General features: G+C 38.8%; 1 protein-coding gene across 1 annotated transcript; it reads right to left on the bottom strand.

Annotated features, from left to right (window-relative positions):
* Window positions 1–225: 225 nt before the first annotated feature.
* On the bottom strand, window positions 226–3,046 carry LOC148027768 (uncharacterized). Its single transcript, XM_087689474.1, has 4 exons — window positions 2,850–3,046; window positions 2,349–2,401; window positions 2,028–2,252; window positions 226–1,217 (listed from the first exon to the last, which is right to left on the bottom strand). The coding sequence occupies exons 1-4, from the start codon at window positions 2,920–2,922 to the stop codon at window positions 477–479; spliced, it is 1,092 nt and encodes a 363-aa protein (XP_087545600.1). The 5' UTR covers window positions 2,923–3,046; the 3' UTR covers window positions 226–476.
* Between the last annotated feature and the right edge of the window lie 9,776 nt (window positions 3,047–12,822).

The following is a 12,822-nucleotide window of genomic DNA, read 5'->3' as shown; positions in this document are numbered from 1 at the left end:
TTTCAATATTTAAAGCTGCCTTCACAAGAAATTATACATTGCTAGTAAATATGATACCTCAATTCTACTTATATGTGCATCATCTTAGCTACAACATATGTTTGGAAGTACATTTGCATATACACATGTAAAGATGGTTTGTATCAAAATGGAAGCATATATTTGTAGTCTCCAACGCTACAGGTATGGAAGGCAGAACTCTTGTAGACCCATATAGTCAAAACATAATTCTGAACAAATATTTTTGTAAGCTCCAACAACATAAACAGTCCACATCATATGAGCATGCACTTGTAAGCTCCAACAATACATATGACAAATAGTGCAATCCCATACAGGGCACCTTAAAAAATGATACTAATAAGATCAAATTGTACAACACAATGCAGTAAGATCATACTGTACAACACAACAGTAATTTAGGAACCATTCTATGACAAAAAATGTCCTATATGATCTCGTATTGCATGACCACTTCAATCAACTTTAAAGATTCTTCTCACCCACGGTGAGTTTGAGCTGGATGCACTAGAGGAAGATTGTGATGAGCTTGAGGCTCTTGTGGGCAAAGCGAAGGCACTTACACCTAATGACCAGCTTGAATCTATCATCTCGAGCACATCTGGCACATACTCTTCCTCCTGTTGAGGCAAGCTCACAGTCTCACTGGCACTTTCATCAGAACCCCTCACGTCTTCTTCAGTTTCATTCTCCACAAAGGGCTTATCTACTACAGTTGGACTATCTTCCTCCTGTTGAGGCAAGCTCACAGCCTCACTGACACTTTCAAAAGAATCCTTCACTTCTTCTTTGGTTTCATCCTCCACAACTTCTTCTTTGGTTTCATTCTTCACAAAGGGTTCATCTACTACAGTTGGACTGTGCAACTCACTCATTACGAACTCTTGACCTGGCTCTGAAGTCTGTGTTTTTGAAAGGTCCTCACATAAGAATGATTGTGCGATGCCGTCAATGACACTTTTCTTGACTAGCCACATACTGACTGTCATTGGAGCTAAAATTGCACAGAAAACAGGAATCACCAGATTTAGCAGTGGTACTCTACTAGCACAATGAATAGCTCTTTGCACCTCTTGTTTAATGCTCGGTCCATAATGTACCCATATATCCGCAGAAGCCCCAAGTAACCCTCTTCTGTAAATTTTTGCAGGGGCGTCCATAACCAATCCTTTCACATGTGTACTGGCAGCACATATCTGTGATAACAAAGTCACAAGGACCCATGATTGACCAAGGATACAGTTCAGCATACATGATCATGTTCCTGGATGTGCATTATACTTCTGAATTGAGGTCTAATTTCTGTATACCATCATGGTCATGGATGTACATCTAATTTCTGTATATGATCATGGTCATGGAAGAGCATCTCATTTCTGTGTATGAATTTCTGCATAAATCATATTCATGGATGTGCATCATACTCAAGAATTGAGGTCTAACTTCTGTACATGATCATGGTCATGGATGTGCATCACACTTAGCAGTTGAGGTCTAATTTTCGTACATGATCATGGTCATGGATGTGCATCATACTTATGAGTTGAGGTGAAATCTGTGCATGATCATGGTCATAGACTCTGAATTGAGGTCTAATTTCTGTGGATGATCATGCTCATGGACTTGTGACTTGAGGTCTAATTTCTGTACATGATCATGGTCATGGATGTCCATCATTCTAATGAGTTTACTTATGAGTTGAGGTCTAATTTCTGTACATGACCATGATCATGGATGTGCATCATACTAATGGATTGAGGTCTAATTTCGATAAATTATCATAATCATGGATGTGTATCATACTCATGAGTTGAGGTCCAATTCCTGTACATGATGGTGGTCAAGGACTTTGTGGGGTGAGCTCTAATGTCTGAACATAAGTATGGCCACGGATATGCATCACGCTTATGTGCGTTGATGGCTAATATCTGTGCGGAGAATAGTGACAGAAATGGCAAAAAATTAACCGAACCAACCCATAGGTGAAGGAAATTGAGGGCTCTTACCTTGTGATCAATCGATGACAGGATGCACAAAATACAGCCGTCCAGGCGGTGGGCGAGGGGATCCAGGAGGCGATCGGCCTGTCTGACGATGGTGCCGACGGGGAAGGGCAAACGTCCGAGCTTCTGCACGAGGGAGCGCCTGCGATTGATAAGGCAGCGCGCACAGTCGCGCAGGCCCAGCAGCCTCTTGGGCCGGGCCTGCTTCTTCTCCTCCTCCTCCTCCTCCTGCAAAATTCATCAGATGTGCAACCCTCAAAAACCCCCTATCAATCCAAGCACCAGAGATGTTTCTATCACAAATCCATCACTAGAGGTACTTACACCTTCTTCAGAGTCACTTGGATCCATTCCTTTCACCAACCTTGCATAAATCACTACACACACAACCCCCCCCCAACCAAGAAAGTAAAAGCAAAAAACAAAGTTCAAGCTTTCAAGTATGGGTGTTCTCAAAAAAATTGGGCATAATGTCAAGTGAATTTGTTAAATTTGATTTCTTTTAAAAAGGCCTTTTGGCTTTTCGAAGAGAAAGTGTTTCAACAGTAAAATCTAGGGTCATTTATGTTCTGACATGACCAATAGCCTGCAAGAGTCTTTTAAAAACTTGCAAACCATTAAGGTTGAAGGTTTTTGCCGACTTCAGAAAACGTATTTGTGTGTGTGTGTGTGTGTGTGTGGAGAGAGAGAGAGAGAGAGAGAAGAGATGGGTCAATGGGAAGGGAAGAGAGAGGCTTTAAAGTTCAATAAGGGTAGATAAGAGGCTTAATTAAGCACGTCAAGAGAGAAGCGGCAAGGGGGGGTGTGAAGTACTTTTAGACTTACATATCATGAAGCTTTTACGATAATAGGCTATAGCAGACCATGGCTTGCTCCTCATTAGGTGTCCACCCACCATCCCTTCCTTATCTCTGTCTCTCTCTCATACACTTTATGTGCTCACATGTTTAAGTGCAACACATCCTAATACACATTCACCAACTTTAACTCCCACTCATCCTTCTTCAAGGATGAGCAAACTCAAGAGCATAAACTGCTCCCATAAACAAGCCTAAAGGCAATCATTGAGCTTTTATTGAGGTAGTTAAAGCTAATAATGGAACCTCTCACATGATGTATATCTTTTTAAAGTAAACGCTCCACATCAAACAGAAAGGTGCATGCAAATACAATATTGCCATTGTTCTTCTTATGATATGTCACTTTAGCGTAACAACTTTCCAAAGTGTTCCCATATGCAAGATTTACAATTTGTGAGCACATCATAAGCCAGCTATGCTGATTGAAACTTATGGCTAAGCTAGTCACACAAGCTACATGTCACAATTACATATGTATTGCATGATCCTATGCATATTTGTCTATTCTATATATTATTTAGAGCTCTCCCTTGTGGATCCTGAAGCAATCAAAAGATTCCCAAGCCTATTGGTATTGAAGACATAAAGAGGCTTTTGTTGTAAGAGTAATATGATAATGGAAAGGAAACAAGTGAGTCTTTGAAAAGGTAAACATAGAGAGGTTTAATATTCAAGAAATAAAGAGGGGTGTCTTTTGAAGGGTGATATGATGATGAAAAGGGGAAAGATGAGTCTTTGAAAGTTGTTGGTCTCTCTCTCTCTCTATGTCTCTCTCTCTCTCTCTCTCATATAAGATGAGATATATTTTAATGTACATTCACTATAAAAAGAGAGGTGAATTTTATTTTAGAATGAGATGATATTTTAATGGTTGAACATGTGCATGTAATGTATACATATTCTAAAAGCATCCACAAATCTACAAATACTATAAGAGCACACATGCACACACAATGCATACACGATGAACACACATACCCCACACACACATGCACTTATACTCATGTACACATGCATAATATGTAAAACACGTACACGTGTATGCACGTATGCACACACGCTCATATACACATAGACATATGAGCGAGAAAAAAATGGAGAGAGGGGAGAGAGAGACTAGAAAATTCAAAGAAAGAGATAGAGTAATGAAAGAGGACATGAAATGAATTAGAGGAGAGAAAATTAATACCAACTTGTAAAACATGCACTTACATACATGTAGACACATACATCCACACCGATACACCTACCTGTGTATGTATACATATGCATACACAACATGCACACATATGAGTTGAAAAAAGATGAGAGAGAGGGGACTTGGGAGAATGAAAGAAAGGAAACAAGAGGGGCTCTTGGGAGAACCAAAGAAAGGAGACAATAGAAAAATAAAGAGAGGGAGAGAGAGGAGACACACTTATGAGATCATAGAAATATAAACACATGTATTAAACACACATATACATATGTACACATGTAGACACACATACACACATGCGTGCGCACGCGCGCGCACACACACACACACAGAGGAGAAAACAAGAAAAAAGAATATATATATGTTCTGCATTATCAATGTGCTATTGTTATATATATATATATATATATATATATATATATAGAGAGAGAGAGAGAGAGAGAGAGAGAGAGAGAGAGAGAGAGAGAGTGTGTGTGTGTGTGTGTGTGTGTGCAGATGTGCGTGTTTGCTACATGAAGCATACCTTGATAAGTGAAGTCTTATAATTCTTTCTAAAACTTATGCAAAGTATTGGCCATCCTCTTTGCATGTAGAAGGGTGAAGGAGAGAATAAGAGCATACAATTCGAAGAAAAAACTCATGAAAGATCAATTAAGTGTTATGTCATTGCATTACATATATGGTTTCTTCTAATAGCTTTTATGTGATTAGCCATAAAGATGATTTAGTGTGTGAGTATGCTTACGTGAGAATGCTCTTGCTATGCGAAGTACGTCTTGGGACATAATCACATGAATGCGAAGCACCGAGAGCGCCTAGTAGTCTTTGATAAAATCTTTTACATGTAGGAAGTCTCTGCGTGCAAGCATAAGTTTTTGAAAGGCAAGACCTTCTTCTCAATATTGAAGTTAAGATAAGTGTACCAACTTTTTGGAGAAATGTCACTTTTGAGCTCAAATCATAACAACTTGGAGATTCATATGATCCACTATTAAGGCATTTTATCTAAAGTTACACGCAAGAAATGACATTGATTAGAGAAACTTTATGCTCCCAACTTCCTTCCAAAAAGTAGTGTAATTACTAAAAAACCCCAGGACCCATTTTCTAGTTGATGTGAACTTTTGTTTGGAAAACTATACTTTTGTGAAAGGTGCTCTCTCATTCAAAACTTAACCATCATGTAAAATTAGGGAATGGCATGATATATAAAAATGGCATGCATAAATACGAGAAAATGCATACATCTCAAGTCAAGCAAAGTACCTTAGTTTGAAAGGTTTGTCTAAAGACTAGTATATTAAATGCAACCATCAACATATCAAAATTCAAAGCAACTTGCTAATGCATGAATGCGTCTTGTAAGATAATGATTCATTATAATCAAGGTGTTAGTCAATCCAAAGTGGGAAGGGTGTAAACCTTAGAGCATGGGTGTTGTTAAGAATCACAATCTAGCATTGAGAAACCTTATAGAATATCACAAGCTACATATCTCTCATTGTAGAGTCAAAAGTATATGTGAGCTTTAGCTTGAAGCTTTCAAAATCATCTCAAGCTTTGGTTGCACCTTAATTTTTCATCTTATATTATAGAAAATAGTTGGAATTCACTCTTGAATTGTCTTCTTGTCTACATATATCATTGAGAGGTGGCTTTCTTACCTCTGGAAAAATGAAAAGGGAAGCCCCACTTGTCCTAAACCTACTAAGAGAAATAGAAAGTAAACAAGGCTACTCCTTATTTTTGTCATTTTCACATGTCACCGAGAGTCCAATCAAGATTAGTTGACATAAAATGGCTTGAAGACTCTACTAACTCCTATAAGATTTCTTAAATACAAAAAAAGAAATTACCATGATCATTATGATATGACAACTCCATTCCATTTTTCCACAAGTGACCTAATAGTGGTTAACAATGAGCATCTCTAGGTTTTGACTCCTACAATTGACTCATTCTCAAGGCGAGTCCTTTACTTATGATAGGCTTCCATATGTTTGAATGTTGAAACATCTAATTCACATATTAGATTAGTGGACAATAAAATTGCTTGAAGACCCTACTAGCTTGTATGAAGTTCCTCAAATATAACATAGCAAATCACCATGATCTTTATTATATGACTAATTTATTCTAGGTTTTGGAAAGTAGTATAATCATGGTTGACATCTGGCACCTCTAGATTTAGACTTCACAATTAAGTCATTCTCAAGAAGATGGATCCTTTAGTTATGATAAGATTCTATATTTTTGAACACCAAAACATCTAATGGAATATGTGAAAGAGAAAGGTAGGCAATAAGTGATTGGTTTCTCATTAAACTAAATAAAACTCATTCTCAAGCCCTCTATGAACCACCAACTTAGCTTAGAGAGAGAAACATGAAAGGTCCCAAAATGACCTCCTTTTTAATTAGTCCACGATATTGTGTTAAAACATTTTTGATGTGCATATCATGTTGCATTTCAATGATTGCACCCTTGGATGCACATGGACAACTTGTTAGAACAATTATTTGTGGCTTTAGGATAGTTAAGTTTGTATGCTTTCATAATTGTTTTGCCAATAATACAATTTATTTTAAGACTAGCCATTGCTTTTTCTCATATTGATAGATTTTAGTTATATGAAAAAAAAAATCATGGTGAAGAAGCAAAAATGAATATTCCATGGAGGGAAATTTTAGTGCAACTAAGAATGCTTCCTTACATTTCTTTTAAAGTTGTTGATTTTCTAAAAGCTTTTTGAGAGTGGTACCAAAGATTGCTTACTTTGTAGACAAGAACATTGATCACAACCCATTGCCAATCTAGCATCAACACTTAGAGTTAGCCATGTCATAGGTAACATAAGGGAAAATATAAGCACATTATACTCACAATCTTCATGTGGATATGTATTATGATTACCAACCATTGGATGTAGGTAGAGAAAGAAGACTATGATATTCTACATCTAATATTCTTTATTCCCATCATGCTACAACAAGGCAAACAATATGGTAACATTATACAAAAACTCTACATAATGTGGTAAAGGACATTGCAAGTGGATAAGCAATTTATAATCATAAGGCATATACATGGATATCACTCAAGACAAAACATTTTCATTAATGGAGAAGTATTAATATAAAATGATTGCACATTAGGAACTTGGACAAAGGCATTTCTTGGACTTTATAACCACTTTTTCAATCTTTCCCATCTTCTTGAAGCTCTCATTATAGACATACAATATATTAGACAATATGACTTGCTTTCTATTGAATGGTGCATTGAAGATTTCCATGGCACTACTTAAGAAATAACTCTCCTAATTTGTAAAGGAGAACAACTTCTCTACTAGGGATTCCTCTACATTGGCAAGTTCTTATATGATGAACATTTGGGTTGACATGATTGTGAACTCAATTATTCTTGGAACCTCTCTCTCTCTCTCTCTCTCTCTCTCTCTCTCTCTCTCTCTGAGACCTATTTTCCCACTTTCTTGCTTGCCTCCAGCAATTTGTCTCCCTCACCAATTGTCACCCCTCTCACCCTACATGCATGGTAAGAGGGTAGGATACCAACAAGGGGAGGGATCGAATAACAAACTATTGAAGGTTCAAGAAAATGCTATCATGGAGGTAGAAACTTACATTGAGCATGTGCGGGAGAAATCCAATCCTTCACTCTACCTTTCACACACACACACACACACACACACACACACACACACACACACTCTCTCTCTCTCTCTCTCTCTCTCTCTCTCTCTCTCTCTCTCTCTCTCTCTCTCTCTCTCTCTCTCTCTGTGTGTGTGTGTGTGTGTGTGTGTGTGTGTGTGTGTGTGTGAAGCAAGAAGCAAGAAGAGAGCTCATAAGATTGTACACTATAAGAATGAGCTTATCCATTCACTTTTTAATTTTTATACATGGCCTCAAATTTTGGCATTAAAAAAATTTTGAACAAAAAAGTGAGCTCTTAAAAAAATATAGTTTAAGATGTGAGCTTTTGGATTGCCAATAGAAAGGTTAGATATTGCCATCCATGGAGGGTGATTCTTCTCTCTCCAAATCTTGGGTTTTTATTTAAAAAAGGAGTAGTGGGGGATTTTAAAAGAGTGAATGAATAGTACACAAAAATTTGAGTTTCTTCCACCCTTTGTTTTTTCTATTTTTTGATAAATTTTAATTTTATTTTTTTCTTACAAAATTAGTTTGACCCATTAGTTTAGCAACAAATTATTTTTTCTTTCTTCATTTTGGTGAATTTTTGTCTCCATCGAAGCTCTCTAGTGAGAGTAATTAGGGTTTTGAGTGTTTTGCTTACCTCTCCACTTTCTTCTCTTTGTAGCTCTAGAATTTGGGCAAAACACATGTGCCCATCTCTCTTTGAATTTTCTCTTATTTGTTGTTTTTTCAATAGGGTTTGATATCATTTCTTACTATTACTGTTGTTTTGTTGTGCAAAGGTTGTTTTGGAAAAGAGGCACATGTGCTCATCTCTCTCTATGTGTTGTTTCTCTTTTCTATTGTGTTTTCAATATACCTTAACGTAGGTTTTAATTGTTGTTGTAGAGGATGTCATAGGCTTGTTGAGCACCATGATTGGGTAGAGGTGGTCATGGTGCTTGTTTCCTTGGTTGTGGGGGTTCAGTATCCCATGATTTTATGTATAGGGATACTATGGTAGTCTTGTACGTGAGTGTAATATCCCCATTACTTAGTTATTTAATGTGCGTATACATTCCAAAGAAAATTGATTTATGAAAATGACTCTCATTATGAATATAATAATAATTATTAATGAGGTATTATATGCCAGTTCATGGAAGAAAGACTTGGGAGACCCTCCCAAGACTAGCTCATTAAAACTATGTTTGTAGTATAGAATAACAAAAATAACTAGCCTAGTGGATAGTCACTTGACAGTTAAGCACACTTGGGTGCTGACACTGCCGGGATGGGTGACCTCCTGGGAAGTTTTTTCTACAATCTAGTGGGAACTTCTCGATGTCGGAGGGGTTTTTGTCGAAAGGTCGAATCCATTGGGGATCAGAGGTAGAAGGAAGTAGAGATAGGAGATGGAAGAGAAGATAAAGAATACACGTGGTAAACATGACAAAGACAAAGCACAATCAATTGAATCGATATGTATTGAAAGAACTTGAAATCTTTTGTCTGGCACTACTCAAAAGCAATCTCTAGGCATTAGGTCTCCTGGAGCTTCCTCGTAGAACAAAACGTGGATAAGAAAATAACATCTCCTTATCTGCTGCTCGGAACCCAAATCTGATGGCTCCGTTGGCTTCGAAAGGGGGGGAAAACCCTAGGACACCTGATCATAGATCTTCTAGATTACTCATTCTTCCTCTTCCAGTTCAAATTGCAGTTTTCAGCCTGTCAACAGCGATCGCGACGTGCACGATTTTGCCAATCTGACTTTTTTATGAAAAATCTCCTAACTGGCTGAAAAAGCAACTTGCTTTTTGCATGCCATCCTAATCTAGAAGCTTTTCTAAAATTTTCAGATTTTTACAATAAATAATATAAAAATATACTTAAATTATCTAAAAATCTAGTATTTTTGGATAATCCATGCAACTCACACTAGTACTAATGACTCAGATCACATTGACACTCTAGATCAATAAAGAAGTCGGATGATGATGCATTCCATGCTTTTTCACACTGTGTCCGCATAGCATCACAACATTGCGCGCATCCAATGGCACTAATGAAGCCTTCATAGGCTGTTGCCAAGTATATCAAGGCCAAGATGCCAAGGTCTATGCCTTGTTTGCCGCCTTAGTCATAAGCCTTGGAGTGACGACTGCCCAGTGAGGCGCCATGCGGTGCTCACCCATAGATTCGTAAATTTTTATCTTCACGCTACAAAAATGAAGCTCTCTCTCTGATGTCGTCAAGAATGCTAAAAGAAAGTATTCTCTCTTTATCATCAAAAAATGCTAAAAAAGCAAGCGTCCTCTCTTCTACCCCCCCTGTAAAACTATAAATTGAGGGCTTGGGGATGACTAGGAAGAGGGACAAGAGCAATCTTGACGAGGACGAGACACTGAAGGTCTCTCATCCTCTTCTACTCTAATCCAAGAAGCGAAGACACTGAAAAACTTTATCCTATTCTATCAATCCGGCTAGAAGTCATATCTCTACTCTCATCCCTATTACGTCTACTAGAGAGAGAGAAGTATTGCTCTCTATGTGACAAATGCGGGATCTAGAGCATGGCAAGACCGGAAGCTATGGAGGATGAAATGAGAAGTGTGGATTCATGATGGAGAAGACAAAGACACTGTTTGTTACACAAGTGAATTAGGTTCCAAGATTGAGACTTGGACTCATAAACACAATCTTGTGTATGTGGACAATGACATTGACACTTCACTGAAAAGAAAAGAGTACTATCATTGCATTAAGAAAGGAAGCAAGTACAATGCTTTATAGGAAAGTAGGAAACTGCAGTAGGCACCATTGTGCATATGGGATAAGTTAGCCTGCATGTCCTTGGCCCTGAAGCTCCATACAAAGTGACTGTTTAGTGAGTGTGATTGCTGAATCTCAACACCCCTCCTCAATCACAACTAGAAAGGCACAAAGTGTGTAGAGGCTGTAATGAGAACCACCTGCAAAGTGTGGGCATACCACAAACATGGCAAAACACCAGAGGCTATCGCAAAAAAGGCTAAGTGTGGGTACCATAAACATGGTGGACATCCAGAGGCTGTAACAGGGGCCTCACAAAGTGTACAGGGACTGTAATGCCAAGTTACATAAGGAGTTTACAAAGCTTATGGCAGGAAGCATTAGGGCAAGGAAATACAAGGCTTTTAAAACAGTCTATCAGAATTATGAGAGTACAAGGACTGATGAGTCTTGTCCTTCCGATCCTGGTGGTCTTCATCTTCATCTTCTTCTTCCTTTGCTCCATTTTCTTCTTCTTCTTTGACTGCGACTAGATAGGCCTTTTGGGATCTCTTTCTTGCGTGGCAGAACTTCTCGGTGTGTCCAGTCCTTTTGCAGAAGTCACAGAAGAGTTGATCCTTCTTGCCTTTGTACCTATTGCCAACATATAGTGCATGCTCATCTCTAGAGGTACTTGGTTCTTCCTTAGTTTTTAGCTTTTTTTCCTCTTCTAACAGTGATGCCTGGATATCAACAAGTTCAGGATTTGGCATGTTGATTAAAGTTGTTGATACATTATTATATTCAGGAGGCAAACTCTTAAGTAGAACACCGATGCAAACATCTTCATCCATTTTAATGTTGATTCCTGCAAGTTGGGTTAGGAGTCCTTCCATGTAATTAAGATGTCTGGCAAGTGATGTGCTGGACTTCATTTCAAGCCTGAAGAACTCAATCAGGAGACCATACTTTGATGATTTAGATTGTGCACCGAACAGGGTGTCAAGTCTTTTCCATGTATCCTGTGAGGTCTCACAGTTATCCACATGATGGATATAACTGTCGTCTAGCTCCAGTTTGATAATGGCCTGGGCTCTGTCATCATTCTTTTGCCAAGTAGTTGCAAGGTCCGCGTCCCGAGGTTTCTTCTCTTTGCCATTTGTGATGGCCCAGAGACCCTTTTTCATCAAGATGAGCTTGATGCGGGTTTGCCAGGTGTGGAACCCGACTCCTTTGAATCGAGCATTTGGAGAGTCTTTTCCCATGTTAGACTTACGGGAACAGTAGCAAATCAACTTCAGACTTATTAGATTTGAGCAGCAGAAGAGTTGGTTGAGAGACACAAGTGCTAAAAAAAACACTAACTGAGTGTCAATGAATACCAAATCTGCAAAGTCCTTTACTCTTTTAAAATCCAAGTGATCTTCCCCTTCTTGATTTGATGCTGATACCTTCAAATCTGAGTGACAGTACTTTAATGAACTTCAGAGAGTATTGCTCAGTGATTAAAATCACTTTTGATAACTTCAGTGAGAGAAACAGTGAAAAATGTCAGAATTTTGAAGCTTTGGCTATGGCTTCTGCATTAGGGTTTCTGGGGGCAGCCTGGTTTTTTGCTGATTGCAGGAGCTACAGTGGATCATTTAAAAAAATTTTTATATGCCCAGGAAGCTGACTTCATGGGCTATCAAAGCCCCATGACAATCGTCAACATCGTGGACTGTATGCAGCACGCAGGCAGCTCGAACGTAAGCAGGCGCAGTTCTGACAGATTTCCGCGATTTCCGCAATGTTGGAGTCAGGGCGCAGTAATGCAGTCGATTTTTGTGCCAGGATGAATCGGCTTGAGTAGAGGAACAACTCCCTAGAAGAAATCGTGGGCTGAAATGGCCTGGTTGAGGAGTTATTGAAGCTCCAAGTAAGGTAGGTCCTGTCTGGCTATGGCAGACACAGAGCAGAGATTGAGGATTTTCACAATGCTGAGCTCCAGATGGTCCAATGTCCTGGATTGATGTGATACAGGGAAGCTTTGTGAGTTGGGGAATACTTTTCCAGAAGGAAGCTCCAAGAGATCTGACTTGTGGAGTGAGATATAAGCAGCTCAATCTGACAGGGTGCTGCTGGCTATGGCTGCCATAGAAGCTTCAGTGAGAGTAGAGTTGGGAGATGAAGTCATGAGCTGACATTGAGCTAGACTGAGGTTGAGAGGAATCAAGAGAAGCTAGAGAAGCAATGCCATGCCCAACTGGGCTCTGATACCATGTGACAAATGCGGGATCTAGAGCATGGCAAGACCGGAAGCTATGGAGGATGAAATGAGAAGTGTGGAT

Source organism: Lygodium microphyllum, chromosome 12, assembly GCF_053477565.2.
Source record: "Lygodium microphyllum isolate KBCC chromosome 12, Lygodium_microphyllum_v1.1.10, whole genome shotgun sequence".
In the NCBI taxonomy this organism is placed as follows: Eukaryota; Viridiplantae; Streptophyta; class Polypodiopsida; order Schizaeales; family Lygodiaceae; genus Lygodium; species Lygodium microphyllum.
The sequence above is the reverse complement of the archived record's forward strand: the minus strand, read 5'-3'. Positions and strand labels throughout refer to the sequence as shown.